General features: G+C 35.1%; 1 protein-coding gene across 1 annotated transcript in view; it reads right to left on the bottom strand.

Annotated features, from left to right (window-relative positions):
- Positions 1-18,163, bottom strand: part of RYR3 (ryanodine receptor 3) — a 3,250,282-nt gene that overhangs the window by 1,701,854 nt on the left and 1,530,265 nt on the right. The window contains exon 23 of the mRNA XM_044074157.1: positions 17,864-17,947. Coding sequence (XP_043930092.1) covers positions 17,864-17,947 — 84 coding nt within the window. The remainder of the gene's footprint in view (positions 1-17,863; positions 17,948-18,163) is intronic.

Genomic DNA, 18,163 nt, shown 5'->3' with positions numbered 1-18,163 from the left:
TGCTTTCAGACAATCATAGGTTCATCTGTTCTTACTAAGTTTATGAACAAGGCAACCAATAAGAAGCTCAGTGATATCATCCAGTATTGGTGGGAAAGTAACTGTGCCCCAGTTAATTAGATTTTCTCCACATATCCCTAGTGGAAACTCTTGAATACCCATCTAATCATCCAGACTGGTTTTAAAGGTTTCCAGAGAAGTATTCTGTGTGATATTTAAGGGTAACCTCTTCCAGAAACAAGGGATACAATGGGCTAGGTACTTGTAACTCCATCTGATATTGTTAGTGCAGAGGACTATGTTTAAGTCTACAGAGCAGGTGTTTGTTTTACCTTAGGTGAAGGAGTTGAAGGAGAGTGTTTATTAGATAGAAAAGTACCTATACATTTCCACCTCTGACCATGTAATTTTTAATAAGGAAAATCAACTTTTAATTTTACTTTTGATAAGCCAAGAGCAAATAATGGTCAATTTTTTCATACAAAAAAACTGCTGCCACACCCATACAATTAATCACCATTAAAGTCTGAAGATTGGTCACTCTCTCCCCTAAGCATGAACACCACTGTAAAACCCTAGAAAAAGCAAAATGGCCCACAGTCAAGCTAAGGCTTAACTTCCTGTTTGGATTCCCAACTATTAAAACTGATATACAACCAAGCACGCTCCTCCTTAGCAGTTAAACCAGTATGACAATCCCCATCTTACAACTTCAGGAATCATGACCATTCACCTTCCTTACTCATAGCCGTATAAACTAAGCTTCACTGCACAGATCATTTCCTCTCTGTTCTCGACCCCAAATTCTGGGAAAATATTCCCTCATATCTCAAATAAATATGATTATATCCAGTGTTCTGGATACAACTAAAAACTCATCTTCTGAAACTTGCAAAATGCCAGTGTTATGCCACTGACTACACTACCCATGCACACCATAGTATGGCATTGTCTAATAACTCTTCCTCTGTATATCCCACTAACTGTATATCATACTCACCTTAAGATTTGAGACTCTTTTTTTATAGTGCATGTATCTTCCCCACAATGCAGAAGGTCATTTCAACTTCAATCATGTATATAGTAAATAATTCTTCATACTGAATGCATAACTATACTTACCTTATTATTGCATTATTTATTGAGCTATTCATTTACATTTGCTTACCGAGAAAGTCCAACTGAGCCAGAGGCCCATTTTCAGCAGAGGCCTGGGGAGAAAAGCTCCACAGACATATAAGCAAAATGCAATAATTAGATAGTATAATAGTATACATTTAGTAAGATGAAGCGTACAGGTCATCCAGTTAGCTATACAAAGAAGTATTCAATAATGTTTTCTAGTAGATACAAGTTGAAAAAAGAAAATCACATAAGCATTTCAGTAAAGATCACTGCAAGAATTAGTACTGTATACTTACTAAACAATACTTATGAACAAATGAAATTTCCTTTTTTATTGGCAGTAGTAACTGTAGACTATGTAACTATACAGTAGTTACTATAATCTTGTTGGACACATTGTATTACAATGACATTCTATATGTATTGTATTCATTAATTTTAGTGCTGTACTTTTGCCCAAGCATAGACTGAAATTGATCATTTGTGATCAGTACTCTATCCAGGTTAACAAATTCAAATAGATAAGTAAATAAATACAGAAGATCAGCAAAGTTGTTCCCATTCTGTTGCCAGCATATTAGGGCATGTTGTCCTAAGACAGGGTAGGAACTACCTTATGCTTATTGATATTGAAAGCCTACTTAGCACAAAAAACTCTGACTGTGAGAGGTCCAAGTGTTTTTCTAATGTGGTGACATTCCTTTTATTAATAACAAGAATAATAAGCATACAGTGAGCATCATAAGTTCAAATCCTAGTGAGTATCATATATTCACACCCTCATCTCAACCTCGATCACATGCTCAGTCAGAACACACCAAAATGTTATTCACTGGTGTGGTAAAAAAGTATGCGAAAAATCATTCTAGAATTTGCAGGAACAGTCCTCAGTGAAAGTATCTTAACTGTGCACACCTCCAACAAGAAGTTACCACAGCTAACTTGCTCCCAGTCAAGTCATCCAAAGCTACCTATAGACAAAAATATTTTAGTGATTGCAGACTCATTTGTTAGGCATACAGATTCCTCACTCACCAGGCTGAACATAGACAGCTTTACTGCCAGGTACCTTTTACTTGCCATGATTATGGACATTACAAGGTCATAGCTGTGGTTTATGTGGGAGTGAATGACCTTGGAAACAAAAACCTGATGAACATACCGAGAGACATGGCTGAACTTTGTATGCATGTAACAGATGCAGGTAAGACTCTGGTCCTGAGTGGAATCCTTCCTTCACCAAGAATGATGTATAGGAATAAATAAAAGGTTATTATCTCAACCTATGAGGCCTATAGTCTCTGGTGGTGGTTGGATAACAGAACCTGTATCAATTTATTTACAACGTGTATTAAGTAAACATCTTAGTAAAGTGACAACTTATATACAAGACACTAAAGATTTTTTGAATAAGTTATTTACCTGGTCACAAAAGTACACAGATAATGGGTGAATTTTTATTTGTTACATTAGATATACATTCTTTATTTACTGTTATCCCTATAGGTTATGGAATAAATGCAGTACATCAATTCTTATGTACCAATACAAGTATTAAAGGTAGAGATGTAGAGGCATTATGTGAATTGTTTGAATTAATATTAGAAAATAATATTTTTATATTCCAAGAGCAATATTATCTTCAGAAAACCGGAGTTACAATGGGTACATCACTTGCAAATACGTATGCTAACATTGTTGTAGGTGGATGGGAGAAGGATAATATTTTCGATAATGTCAGTGAATTAAATTACAAAGTATCCTTTTTTAAACGTTTTGTGGATCCTTTTTTAAACATTTTGTGGATGATATAGTTTTGCTGTGAACTGTATATGTTTGTTGAACGTCTGAACAACAGTACACACTTTTTACAATTTACAGTAAACTATTCAGATAGTAGCATTAATTATCTAGACATTAAATTAATGAAAGAGGATGGTGTAATTAAAACCTCTATTCATAAAAAGACAGTCCAAGATAATAGATACGTCCACAGGACCAGCATGCACGCTCCTCATACTTTTAAAAGTATAGTAAAGAGCCAACTCATGAGAGTTAGTAGGCTCAATACTGATGATGAATTATGTAATTATAATATGAATGAGATGGTAGTGGAATTTAAAGAACAAGGCTACGAAGATACTTTGTTGGTGAATACTAAAACTGATGTCCTGCTTAATAGAAATGATCGTTCAAAACCTTATTTTTCAGAATGTGAACGGTCAACTAATAGAGCACAGGGGAAACAACCTTTGAGGTATATCACTACATTAAACAGAAAAACTGGACGTATCAGAAATATTATTAGAAAAAATTGGGACATCCTGAAATCAGCACAGGAAACAATAAATGTTATAGGTGCTAAACCATTCTTTGGATATAAGAAAAGTAGAAAATTGAAACAGAGTTTATGTTACAAACATATGGTAGGTAAAACTGAAGTTAAAAACAGGCATCAATAAAATCGGGTACTATTCCTTGTTATAAATGTAAGTGTTGTATTGATATCTTGAAGGATGATAGCTTTATACATCCAGTAAATAACAGGAAGTATAACTTTAAATGCTTTGCAACTTGTGATACCACAAATATAATATATATGGCTAATTGCACAAACTGCACTGCATTTTATATAGGTAAAAGTACAAGAAAATTAAAAGAGAGGATAACTGAGCATAAGTCAGAAATTAAAAGACAGATACCTAGTAATGCTCTGGCTAAGCATATTATGGATAACAGCACTGAGCATAGATTTACATTTCGAGTGATAGATATTAAGTTTAAGAACAAGAGGGGAGGAGATTTGAACAACATTTTGGAATTATGTGAGCTGGAGTGGATTTTGAGCCTGAATGCTGAAAACTGGCCTGGATTGAATACTTCAGTCAGTATAAAACCTGTCCTTAGGAAAAAACAACCACTATTAAAGGGTATTTAGATATGTTATATAAATTGTTATGGTATTTTAGTGTATATATATATATATATATATATATATATATATATATGTTTTAAGAATATGTTTAATGTATGCTTTGATAAGTAGATTTGTTTACGAATTAAACGATTCACTATTTAATAGTATTATTTTGATAGTTAATTGATTGTTTTATTGGTTAATTAAGGGCTGTGCCATGTGATTATTGAGCATATAAAATGTGGTGTTTTAAAACATGAGATGCACAATGAAGACGGGTTTTGTACCAGAAAGCTCTGTGAGTTAATAAACTTTAATGCTCTACATGGCTGTATTTCTTTGGAGTTTTTGTTTTATTGTTCTAAAGTTTTAGTCAAGAACAGAATAAGTTAAATACAACTGCACTAAACAAATGCATTTATTATATTGAAATATTAAGTTAAGAAAACTGTAAGTAGAATTCAATCCTTAGTACTGATCAAAACGTTTAAGCTGTACAATCAGATAAAGATCTATAAATCAATATGCTCAACATTTGTTAATACCAATATACCTGAGCAAATTGTAAAACTACCCACTAGAGGCTGTTACAGCCTTAACCCGGTATTTGCTTACCTAGACCTGAGCTGTACCACCTTCATCTACAACTCCTCATCCATGGCTAAATCTAACCATAAGTCAATCATCTTCACTGCTGGGCCTAGTGGTACCACACAATTACCAAAAGAGACTGTGTTTATGGAGTTTTCCAGGGCAAACCTACTTTAGTTTACAAAGAAACTATGCAAAATTTCCAACAATCCCCTGCAAACGGATCCAGCTAAAAGGGCTGTTACATTCACCTCATCTTTTACTAAACACCTAAACAGCTGCATAGAAAAGTCAATATGCATTTGCCCAAAACATAATGGTAAACTGAAGAACAAACCTCTCTGATGGAACTTCTGTATTAATAAACTGTATAACAAAAGAAGGAAAATAATGTAAAATTGTAATAAATCACCAACCCCTTATCCCAGAGCACACTGAAACATGCTAGCAAGGAGCTAAAGAACACTGTTAGAAAATGTACATCAGAACGTTAACTTAAGGTTGCTATAGATGGCAAAACAAAGTACAAATCTTTCTTTTGTTATGCCAGGAAATTATGGAATAGTGTCCAACAATGCACTGAGCTCATCTGTAAAGCTATCATATATTCCAATCCCAAGAATACAGTAAATAAATTTAGTGCTAACTTTACCTCACTTACCAGCATTATTGCCCTCTGTAACTCTGAAAATTTAATTTCCCCTGAAATCACATTGAAAAAGTCTTTGAATCCCTGACAAAGGCTGAAAATAATACTTTCATAAGACATACAACATAGCAGGTTACATTCTCATCAGTGCCAAGTATGCACTATCCAAGCCTCTACTTAAACTATTCAACCTCAGTCTATCTACAGGGTTTGAGCTTGACACCTGGACAATAGACAGTGTGACTCATTTACAAAAAGGTGGCCTCTAGACAGACCTGGATAATTATAGGTCAATCAACCTCACCAGCCTTACATGCAAAGCCATGGAACATATAATTTCAGAACTCACTTCTCCAGACATTTGCAACTTAACTGATCTGGACCACAATCAGTCTATTTTTGTGAAAGGCAGGTTCTATATCATCAACCTAGTAAGTTTCTTTGAAAAATTTATTGATCTTGTGGACAGTGGTCACATGGTACACAATGCTTATCTTGACCTTGTCAACTTTTGATAATATTCTTCATAAAAGATAGTCAAATTTAATATAAACCTCTGTGTTCTCCACTGGATTGCAGACTGACTATGCAACAGATCCCAAAGATCAAAGGTTGCAAAAGATGGTGTATTCTCTCTAAACATAACCCATTGGTACCACAGGAATCAGTGCTGGTCTGTCTCCAGTTTGGCATTTATTTTGCAGACATCCAATCTAATATCATTTGTTTGACCAAGTTTGCTGATGACTGCACTATTATCAGCTCATCCACTGATACTAAACTGCTCCAGTAAGTGTGGAATAACCACATCCCTGGTATACTGAAAACAGTCTCAAGCTAAATGCAAAAAAAAAAATGCAGCGTAGTAGCATTCAGCAAAAAAGCTGCTCTCACCTCTTATGTTATACATGGTATTGCTCTTTACGCAGATACTGTCATAAGAGACATGGCTACTTGCACAGAAAACTCTCTTTCATTTGATCATCATTTGTTTACCATATTCAGGAAATTCTCTAAGGCTGAGTTCATTTCCAAGGGAATATCTTCACGAGCCAAAGACACTCAGTTTACACCCATTTGAGTAAAACAGAAATTGCCTTCTTCTTGAAGAATGTAGCTAGTACAATGTCAGTTGTGATATTACTGCACATTATATTAGTGAGGTGTGGACATTTAGGGGCAAAACCTATGCAAACTGCGTCAATATCTGTTTTTTGGCTAAGCTGAAAATCATGCATTTTTATAACTTTTATTTCACAATCCATTTGTCTGCAGCAAGTACACTACGACTGCAAAGTCTTCTAGGCTTCAAATAAATGTGTACTGGATGTTAAAAATGAAAACTATTACTTTAATATTCACTAACACGTAGTCTGCATCTGAAAATTTGGCATGAAAATCACTTGACTTTTTAGCTTTTACACTACTCCTTATTTTGCAGTTTTCATAGGTGTAGATCAATATGTGTGTGTATGTCTTTAAGACGCTATCTAAGGGCTTGCACAAGTGTATAAATATTGAGGACAAGCGAGCCTGACTGCCATTCTGTAGTAAGCTGTTGAGATGTATGCATGTATGTCTGTACAGTCTGTCTGTTAATTAGTTCATTTATATTTTATGATGCTGCTATCCATCCTGATGTGTTTTCATGTAATAAAGCATCTAAATGAATTACCCTGCCAGTTCATCATCTGTACTAAGAGGGACAAGCAACAATAGGTACATCCTTCTATTCATTTTGAATTTGTTTTATTGTATGTTTTACATTACATTTTAATATGTCATAAGAATGCTTATTCTTACCAAAAAATGTCTGGTAAGTTTAAACTTTCAGATCAGTATTGCTTTGTTTCCATGCTAGCTTTCATTATAAAATGTACTGTTTTCTATAGTACAAAAGGTATAACATTTTAATGATCATTTGCTTGTCTTAAGAAACAAAGACATAAAGCTCTCACTGTCACTCACGATGCCTCAGGTTTGACCAGAGATCAAGGAGCTGGAGAAGCTGGCTTGAGAAGGTAGAAGTAAGGGCTGAACATTGCTTTGTCTATCCTAGGGGAAGGGAGGCAGCCTGGCACATGGTTCTGGTGACTACTGCTAGAGGCAGGGAGTACAGCAAGCCATGAGCAAGATCTGTGAAGCAGCATTTGTGCTGTAACTGGGGCAGTTTATGCATGGAAATCTGCATGCATGAGTAAAGGGCATAGCACTGCAGTACTCACTTCAGGGGTATGCACAGCTGGTGGATGATGAGAAAAGTGTGGGGGCGAGTAGACCACATCATAAAAGTCCCCTGCAAAGTGTTGAAGATGTAAACAACCGAATGTGTAACCCATCTTTCCCAGTAGCCAGCTTTAGTACAGAGGCTCCTGTTCCAGGGTCTCCCCTGCTCCACAAGGATGAACCATTTATGGGTAGGTAAACTGGAAACTCATGCACTAGAGAAGAGAAAGCTCCCAGACAGGTGCAGGATGATGGTCAGAGTGCACCAGTGAGGCCATAAAAATGATAGTACAGAAAAATATCTTAAGGTTATTTGTTTTGTATTCATTAAGAAGCAAAAAGTCAAGTTCAGAACAATGCTGCTCTTCAGGCCAGAATCTCAGAGTACTTAAGTACAGACAATATCTGCTTGCATTAGTTTATGTTGCTTCTTCTTATGCATACAGCAAGTAATATGTGGTCTGTGCAATTCAGTCACACTGATTGAACATAGAATACTCTGATGAATAAGATAGTAAAGGAAGTTAAGATGTGGAAAGCAAACATGCAGTTTCACATGCTATCGAACTCCATAATGAAGCAGAAGATTTGGTAAGATCTTTCCACTTTTATTTTCTACTATACCTCCATGAGACTTAACAGGCATGAGATTTTCAATCTACAATGCTAGTAGGCATGTGTATTTGTGCACACTTTATACTAATTTAATCGTCACTGCGTATGCTTGCTGACTTAAAAAAATGTGTTTTTCTCATTTGGAATGTAAGTGGCACAGGTTAAAAGTTCATTTAATTTTTTATTTAAAAGCTTAATAACCTGTTGAGCATGCTGATAATTTCAGAGAACTGGGTTTTGAATTACTAAAATTAGCATATTGTTGGATTTACAAGATGGCTGCACAATAGCCATCAACTTAATTTAATCTTTTCCAGTGTGAAAATAAAAGCAGAGAAAAGAGAGAGAGTGAAAGTGTCATTTTGGGTAAAATTCAGCAACTGGCTACAAGTACACTGTCTGGATGCCGGCAAAGAAAAATATTAGAAAACCTGAAAAAATTCAGCTGGAAAATGTAAAGTAAAACCATTGGCTGGGATGAATCCTGCAGCTGTTGAGCAAAAAGCAGTTCAAGATTTAGACTTTGGTACAAGAGATGGCTTCCGGTAATTTGGAGGAAAAATAAATAAATCAAATGCACTCAGAGGTGATTAAACCAAAAAGGCTGGAAAAAATAAAAGTTTTAACTAGCTATTCAGATGAACTGATTAAATTGAAAAAAATTGAGGTTGAAATGAAGAAAATGCTGGCTGAGCATGAAACTTCTCAAGAAGATCTGTTTAAAAAATAGAATTAGAAATCAGTGCAATCAGAGAAAAGCTGTGATTTTCTGCTGTAACAGAGAAACTGGAAGGAACAAATTGTATTAATTTTATGAAAGCACAGATAGGAAATTAGATTGGTATTCCACAGCAGGATTTGTTAACTGAAAGGGCACATTGAGTGTATGCTCCAAATCTGACTGTGAGAAAGTAGCCAAGACCTATGTTCATAAAGATGCAATCATGCCAACAAAAACAGTTGATTCTGACAAAACTGTGGAAGAATAGCAAAGTATTAAAAACTGGAGACAGCAGAGTGTTTATGGAAAATGATTATTCACTATATACCAAGTAGAAGAAAAGCAAATCTATTCCAGTAATTAGGAAATGTCAAGAGGCAGCTTTGAGTTTCAAGCTACTGCATATGATTGTTTTCAGAATATTTTTTCCTGTTGCAGCAACAGCATTTTGGATGCAGAACATGTTATGAGAGAAATAAAAAAGTTTATCTAACAAAAAGTGAACCAGCAAGCAGAAGGAGATTCTGACAATAAAGCTTCATAGAAAAACTTTGTAAGTGAAACATTTTCCATTATTCCAAAGGAAAATGCTTGAGAGACAAAAAGTACAGGAGCTGACTAGAACAATCAAGAGTACCTTGGACTTGAACCACAGTTTAATTTTCGGAGCTGAAAATGATCAGGAAGAAAACCAGTAACAGTGGAATTAGCAAATAAATGGGAGCCTATAAAGCATCCCTCATATTTGTGAAATATAGCTTTGCAAGAAAAAGTATCTGAGAAAGACTGGAGTTTTGTTGACTTTGTTAAGCTTGTGTCTGGACTGTAAAGCATATACCCCACTTTTTTGTCATTAATATTTAGAAGGACACTGGATGAAAAAAAAAGAAGTAACTGTAAGTAAAACAATTTTTGTTCTTATTAGTATTTGTATAAACATTTCATGTTCTAGAAACTGCAAGTTATATTGCAGAGCAGTTTTGTATAGGGTGCAGTCAGGGTATTTTAAATGTGAGAAGGCCTTTTTAATAACTGTTGTATATGTTAAAGATATTACAGTAAACAAGGGCTTTTTCTTAGCTGTAAGAACTATCGCCTTTACACTATAACAAGATATGAAACACAGGACAAAAGCAAGTTTAAGTTAATATAATGATGTGATCTTGAGCTGCTGGTATGGGGTGGAGTATAAAAGTGTACTGATTATAGTATATGTAGAATTAGATTAATATTCTTGGCTTAAGCTAAAAACAAGTTTGTGTAAGCAAAGAGGTTTAACAAATAAGGCAAAATGATGAAAGGCATGAAAATGCTAAATTTCCTATATCTGCAAATATATCAGTTTGTTTTTACATAAGCAAATGTTCTCAGTAGGAGACATGAAGTCTGCAGCTGATGACAGTTCGTCAGGGGAATTTTGTACATTGTGTTATAAGTGAAATTTACAAAGATTCCTTCTTACATTTGTAGAGCTGTTAGTTGCTTTTTTCCTCAATGGTGACTATTTTTACATAGAGGAGATGTCTGCAGGTGCAAGCAAATAATCCTGAGAGTTCTGAACATTTTTCTGAGGAAAATGCAATGTGTAAAGGCACAATGGCAAGCAGTTCAGTAAAAACTAAAGTCTGCAAATTTGGGTAGTGAATAAGAGATGGTATCCTCCCTAGCAGTCTTATTACCTTCATGCATTTGATAGAAGCATGAACAGTGTAGTTTAATTTAAAAGTAGCCAGTGCACGTCTTTGTGGGCCTAAAGTTAATGTTCTCTGAAAGCATGCAAGCTGTTTTTCACACCTGGGAGAGGAATAGAGCTAAGAAAAGTACAGACAGTAATAAGTGCAAATGGGAGCACACGCTGTAGCATGCACTTTTGCATGTATAACCTTAATTGTAGATTAGGTAATGCCTGTGGGTGCAGCTGCCAATTTGGGGCAATTGTTCCTATATGGAGGGTTAAACTTCATTTTTTGAAAATATACATAGTTTTGTGTGGTTATTCTATATTAATAGAGCATGGGGTTGTTCTTAAAATATATTTAGTTTTTTGGTTAAGGGTTTTCATTAAAGCAGAAAACCTTGAAAAATGTGACATAGGCTCAAATGGAGTTGAGGAAAAACAACTATATAAAAGATTAGCCTGCTAAACAGTGCTTGCACGTAAAAGAAAAGTTAGAAATGCACATTTAAAATAACTGTCATGTATATTAGGTAGGAACAATAGTTTTTTATCATACTATATCATATTACCCACCTACCTCATCAGACAATATTTACACTCCCCCAAAAATACCACATATAAACAAACATGTAACAGAAAAAAATTTTCAGCTCAAACATTTGTATAAACCTTACAGCAATGGGGCTGGACACCACTAATATCACTTCTACTAGATAATGCCAGGTCATACTTTAATAATACATTTTTAGACATACCCAACAGTCAAGCACCACCTAGAACCATTAAGACAAGCTATGCTCCCTGGATAACTAAGGAAACTAAGCTATTACTTAAAAGGAGAGATAAAATTTGGGCAGACTGCTGGACCAACAAAAATCAAACCATTCTAGATAGCTACTGGCAACTAAGAAATAAAGCCAAGAAATAGGTTAAAAATGACAAAAAATCCTGTTACACTCCAACACAACACAGACATAAAAGTAACCCCAAAATTTTAGGCTACCATAAATCAACTACTAAAGCCAGGTCAGTTCATAACCCCAACACCTACCTCTGCAAACAATGCAGACAGTATAGCCACTCAAGTTAATACATATTTCTCTAGCTCCATATTAACTTTGACCAACACTAACAACAACTCACCTCTATCCATTCCTAAAACTACAAAAGACCCATCTAATGCCTTCTCCTTCAAACCTGTGCAAACCAGCAACATAAATAAATTACTCAACAAACTTAGACCAACTTCTCTTGCTGCTGGTAATTTACCTTATCAATACCTCAAGATAGCTGCCAACACTATCTCCTATCCAGTCTCCATTTTAATCAATCACTCCATAATTGAACAGTATGTTCCCAAAGTCTGGAAAATAACTTACATTACAACACTTTATAAAGGAGGGACATGTACAGAACTTTCTAATTTTAGGCCAATAGGAATCTTATCTTCACTATCAAAAATTTTAGAAAAATTTACCCATTCCCAATTCCTGAACTATTTGCTATCAAATAACCTTCTAATTCCCAACATGGCTTCTGACCCCACCACAGTACCACTACAGCTCTCCTAACCTTCGCAAACACCATTAACCAATACAGAAATAATGGTTATCTAGTCTCCTCCATATTCCTAGACATGTCCATAGTATTCAATACTGTCTCCCACCAAAACATTTCTTAATAATCTTTCATCCTTTATTTAAGCTATACATCCCTCACATAGTTCCATAATTACCTATCTGGCAGATAACAAGCTGTAAAATGGCAACATGATTAATTTTCTCTGTTACCGGTTCCACTAGGTGTTCCACAAGGTTCTATCCTGGATCCACTCCTATTTAGCATTTTCATCAACAGGCTCCATACTGTCCCTCACCTAGCTACAATTTTACAGTACACAGATGATTCCACACTCATCTGTTCTGCCCCCTCACTCTCTAATCTCCTAGAAATAACCCAACATTCCTTCACAGCAGTAGAATCTTGGCTGTCTGACTCTCAGTTAATTCTGAATCCCATCAAAACTAAACATATGATTTTTTCAGGTAACAAAACTTTATATCTGCATTACCCTTTTCAGATATATACTTCTAACAATTCCAAGACTGAACCTGTCTCACACAGTCTGCTCCTTACTGTTACAATTGATAATAACATGAGATTTGGCAAACACTTGTTTCTTAGCATAAAACAGTCTATATTAAACTAGTGTAATAACACAGGTAGTCCAGGAAATGTCAGGTAGTTCCAGTATAAAAACTCTTTATTCACTGACAAACATATAAGCACTTTCACAGATAACTTCTGCTTTTTCAGATACAAATGCAAACTGTCTACCATGTATCTTATATACTCTAAATAGAGCTCCTAGTAAGGACGGTTGTGTGGTATTCTCTTGGACTTTTTATTGTTCTTACATGGTGGACTAGAGCTCCTTGTAAGGATGGTGGTGTGGTTTTCTATATTAAACTAGGTTCACTTTACAGAATTAAACCTTACCTCACTGACTCCACAAGAAAATCTATTTCCAGGACTCATCTACTCTCTACTCTTCTTTATGCTTCTCCCATCTTCACCAATCTGAAGAAAACAGATTTAATAAAACTAGATGCTTGTTACAATAAGATTGCCAGATTTGCTACCAGCTCATCATATAGATGCCATCACTGTACTGCCTTACGCCAACTAAATTGCCTTGAGTTACCTTATTACCTAACTTTCACTTATAAAGGCCCATGGCATAATATACCAGCCTGACAAGTGTCCAGCACTCCATAATCTACTTCAGCCTCAGTCTAACAGAAGATACTTGAGATCTTCTAACAAACTTCTATTACAAGTCACAAAAGCTAACAATCACTTTGGGGATGCTCTCTACTCTAATCGAATCTCCATGACGTGGAACTTCACCCTCCAGCACATCCTAACCATTGCCAATCACTCACAGTTCAAAACACAAAATACTTCTAAAGTCCCATCTATCTAATTCTTGCCTCTGCTCATGTCTAACTCTTGGTTGACTATCATTCCCTTTTGTCTAATTCCTGGTTGATATTCAGTTGTATTGTTTTTTTTCTTTTCTCTCTTCCTCTGTAGATGTTTTTTGTCTACTTGATATATTTCTATCTTATCTCACCTATAAACTTATCACAAATATCACCGTACTTTCTCTATCAAGATACTCTGTCCAATATTTTCACTGTCACACTATTTACTTCATTGTACCAAAACGCCTCACCTATACCATGTACAGTTTTTTGCATACAAGAAAAAGTGACAGTCACATCTATATAAATTCATGATTATATGTGTATAATACATGAAACAAACTTTTTTTCTAGTATTTATATGTAGTACTTATGCTCCTTTATATATGCCTTTGTATATATAACTTTTGAATATGTATTATGTATAAATTATGTTCTTTTTTTATGTTACTATGGAATAAGACTACAACCTATATCTTTTGTTGCTTGTATCTATTGGGGCTTTTCCCCCTGGGCTTCTGCAGAAAATAGGCCTGTGCTCAGTCGGACTATCCCGGTAAGCAAACATCAAATAAATAAATTAATAAATAAAAATAATTGCTGCTCTGTCCATACTATCTTGGCATGTAAATGGCCTTCCAAGTACAGACAACAAAGAAGGAATATTGAATTTTATTAAGAAATGCAGAGTGCAAATAGGAATGCTGCAGGAGACACATTTGAAAAGAAATGTGTAAGTGAATTTGACAAAGAAAGGATGTCGGGATGGATATTCAGTAGAATATCAGGGACAAAGGAAAAGGGGAATAATAATACTGATTGCTAGGGGGGCTCTGATAGTAACAGAAAAAAAAAACAATAATTGCAGATAGTAAGGGGCTACTAGGAAAGGGAGAGGAAGATTACACTGGCATGTATTTATATTCCACCAAAAAATGCAATTATGGAGCTTAAAAAACTTTTGTAGAAATAATCAGCTTTCAGTAGAGAATACTATTTATACGATGGGACTGGGACTTGATTTGCAATAATGAGGATACTGTACCAGGGGGGCTAGAAGGGAAAAAATAACAAAATAGTACATAGTTCTGAAGACATTTATGAAAATATTTGGTATGGACCACCAATTCAGTAGTAGGAACACAGACAGAATTTATATATTATTCCTCAGGGTACAATAACTGGACTAGACTGGAAGAATTTCAGAGTTACATGTGAATTTAACTGAAAGCTTCGACATACATCCAATAACTGTTTCAGATCATGCACCAATAAAAACTAATATAAAAATGAAGGATAATGAAGTAAAATGAGACACTAGTGCTTTCTCACCTACTTGTGTAAAAGAGAGGAATTCAAGGGATGAGTAGTAGAAATTATTCCAGAGTTAGTAGAGAAGGTATAAATTTGTTCAGAAGGAATTTCTAAACACTGGGATTAAATACAAATGGAGATGAAAAGTAAGGTAGAAATAAAAGAGAGAAAGATCTCGTTAAGAAGTAATACAAATTATTTAGGTGGGTTGACAAAGGCTAAAGTACTGCAGAATAAAGGGAATCTCAGGGAACAAAAAGAATAGCATCTGTAGAATGTTAAAGAGAAAATAAAGGAGTATTTTGATTATATGCGTGAGTTCAGAAAGATTTTTGATGAAAACTCCAGAGTACAAAAACATTCAGCAAAACAATTCAGGCAACAGAAAATAGAAAGGGTTGTTGCCAAACTTATGATAAGACGATACGAAGGCAGTAAGACTACTGTGCTCTCTTGTTCAATATCCATTAAAGAGTATAAGGTATAAAAATAAAAACAATTTCTAGAGGTATTGTTCTCCATAAATATCTCAGATATCCAAGAAAGAATACAAGAAATACTCCATGGTGTATATTAGGCCCTACATGATGCAATGGTCAGAACTATGTATGACAGAATATAAAATATAACTTCTGCTGCAGTGAGTCATCACAACATGGTTGTCCCAAAGACCCATTAAAGAGTATAAAATGACAGCCTTGTGATATCCAGCATCCTTGCAAGCCAAAAGTCATATCTCCCATGCAAGATTACAAAATTAACCTCACTAGAGTGCAAAACAGGCATGTTTACATTTTTCCAGGATCAAATGCAAAAGATGGGGCAGTAGCCAATTAGATTACTAAAAAAATATTGAGATATTATGACATTAATCTAGTATCTTTGTGAGAGCATAGTCTACTGTGTAATGGCTCACTGAATAATTAGGATGGAGTCTTATGGCACTTCTGACTAAATGGGTCAAACTGTAGTGTGGGATGAAAGACAATAGCTAAGAATTGAACTATGTAGTCCAGCTCAGAGTAAGGATACACAACAGCAAGAAATCACTTTTACATTACCACGGTTGCAGTTCATGTAGGATTATCCACATCAAATTAAAGCTCAGCACTAGGTCATAGTATACATAACACCCCCTTTCTACACCAATCTGTATTAACTTTGAGCTATCAGATATGGTATGATCAGTGTCATTAATTCATACAAGGGTGAAACATACCCAATAAATACACAAAGATTAGTTCTCAGAGTGAATATAGCTGTGAATATGGGTGCACTTAAGGCATTATATGTAATGGGTAGATATAGCCCAGACTTATCAGTGCTTGAACAACTGCAGATAAATCCTCTAGTCAGAATATTTTCATTTAATTCTATCTACAAGACTTCCCTTCTCCTAGTGTCTTTGGCTTTGTGGCTCATGTTTCCAGTGTTTTTCAGCTACTATAATGTTTGCACAATCCCCAGTGCAACAGTCTTGCCACATTATTATACCTTTCAGTATACAGTCCTTCTGCCATTAGTATATCACAACCAGCAACAAGGTGTGCAGCTGTTTCCAATTCTGTTTTACAAAACCTACATTTGTCTGTTTCTCTCGCATGTTCAATGAACTTTGTAAATCAACATTTTTTTATTTGAACTTACATTTCCTTAACCATTCCTGCATTTGATCCTGATCAACATGAGGTTGTTCCAGGAGTTTTCTATATTTGCAATTATATTTATGCATTTTCCACATTTCTTGCCTTCTCATCTGATCCTTCGCCTTATATTCTTTCTTTTATTTTTTGGCACATTCAATTGCTGCCTGATTTTTTTATTTACTCCTGGTTTGATTTCCATTCCAGCTTGACGCCGATATGCTTCTGTTAGACTAAACAGGGAAGTCATCTTAGATTTATTCTCCTCATGTTTCAAAACTTTCACTATGTTTGGGTCTTGTGAGTTCAGCAGACATGTATGCAGTCCAATGACTGCAGATCTATACATGTAATCAATTTCAAGGAAGCCCTTACCTCCTTCAGAATGGGGAATATATAATTGCGGTATGCAATTATTTTTATAAATCATTTGATGAGCATGAAGCATTCATTTTCTTTGTAGTACTTCCAGTGATAGGACAAATATTCATCACTCTTCAATGAAAACAGGCGGCCTTGCACTATATTTTAATATGACTGGTCAAATGCTGAAATTTCTGGATCTGATACTACAATATTACAGACTGCTTACAAGGTGTTACATGGCCTGAGTTCATCAATCATTTTTTATGCAACAGCAACCAAGAAGCAAATAATTAAAAATGCTTTACTTAATAGTCCTCTCTCTGTCCCTCTCTCTATAGATATATGAATACATGTACACACAGCAGTAGTAAGTCAAAGTATAGTGTTCAGAAACTGAAATACACACTGCCTACTCCTCGTTACAGTCAACAGTGATGAATTTTATTAAGATGATTCTTCTGACTTCCAGATGGACATTTGCTGGAACTAGAATCCTCATAACTAGGCTAAGTCACACACAAGAAGAAGGCACTGCTTTAAGTATATCCTGTAGTTTTAATAAGCTGTAGTTGCTTTTGTTTTTGGGTTATCGTTTCATATGGGAAAACAACTGCAGAAGATTGTTGAAGGCACTTTTAGAACACCAGAGCTAAACAGAGCTAAATGTATATAAACCAATAACCATGCATTTGGACCTGCTAGTGCATAACACAAATGTAGTTTGCAGACTTCTGGTTAAAGCAACCATCAACACGTGAGAAAATGGTAATCTAAGTTAAATGCACTATAGAAAACTAAATGTTTATAAATGACTCCATGTAAACAAAGCAACTGGGCCACTTCCATTTTTGTATTGAACTTTAACCTTTATAATGCAGTATGCCTAACAACTAGTTACTAGAATGCTTGCAATTATGCTGGTTTATACATAAAAAAACATAACACCAGTTTCAACACATAAAACAAGTTACACATGCAATGAGAAATGATGGGTACACAGTAGTGAACATAATTTAAAATAAGACACTTACTTTTTAGGAAGTTTCATTTTTTTCAGATCTTCTTCTGCTTTTGGATTAACATGAGCAAAATGACATCCAAGTGCTAACAGAGTTCTGCAAGAAAAAAATGTATTAAAAATGTATTACATGTTCATATGGCAATGATGAAAAACACATGCAGAACTAAGGCTTGCTGCCAAGTACCAGGTGGATGACTGTATAAAAAGAAGGAGGTAAGCCAAAGGTATAACTTAAGAGCTGTTAACAGCTGAACCCCATAACAGTAGTTTCTTTATAACTTATCTGTCATTTACTGCACTCCTCAGAATA

This window comes from Protopterus annectens, chromosome 6.part0, assembly GCF_019279795.1.
Source record: "Protopterus annectens isolate FY-2018-M chromosome 6.part0, PAN1.0, whole genome shotgun sequence".
Taxonomy (NCBI): Eukaryota; Metazoa; Chordata; order Ceratodontiformes; family Protopteridae; genus Protopterus; species Protopterus annectens.
This window is presented reverse-complemented; position numbering and strand designations above follow the sequence as displayed.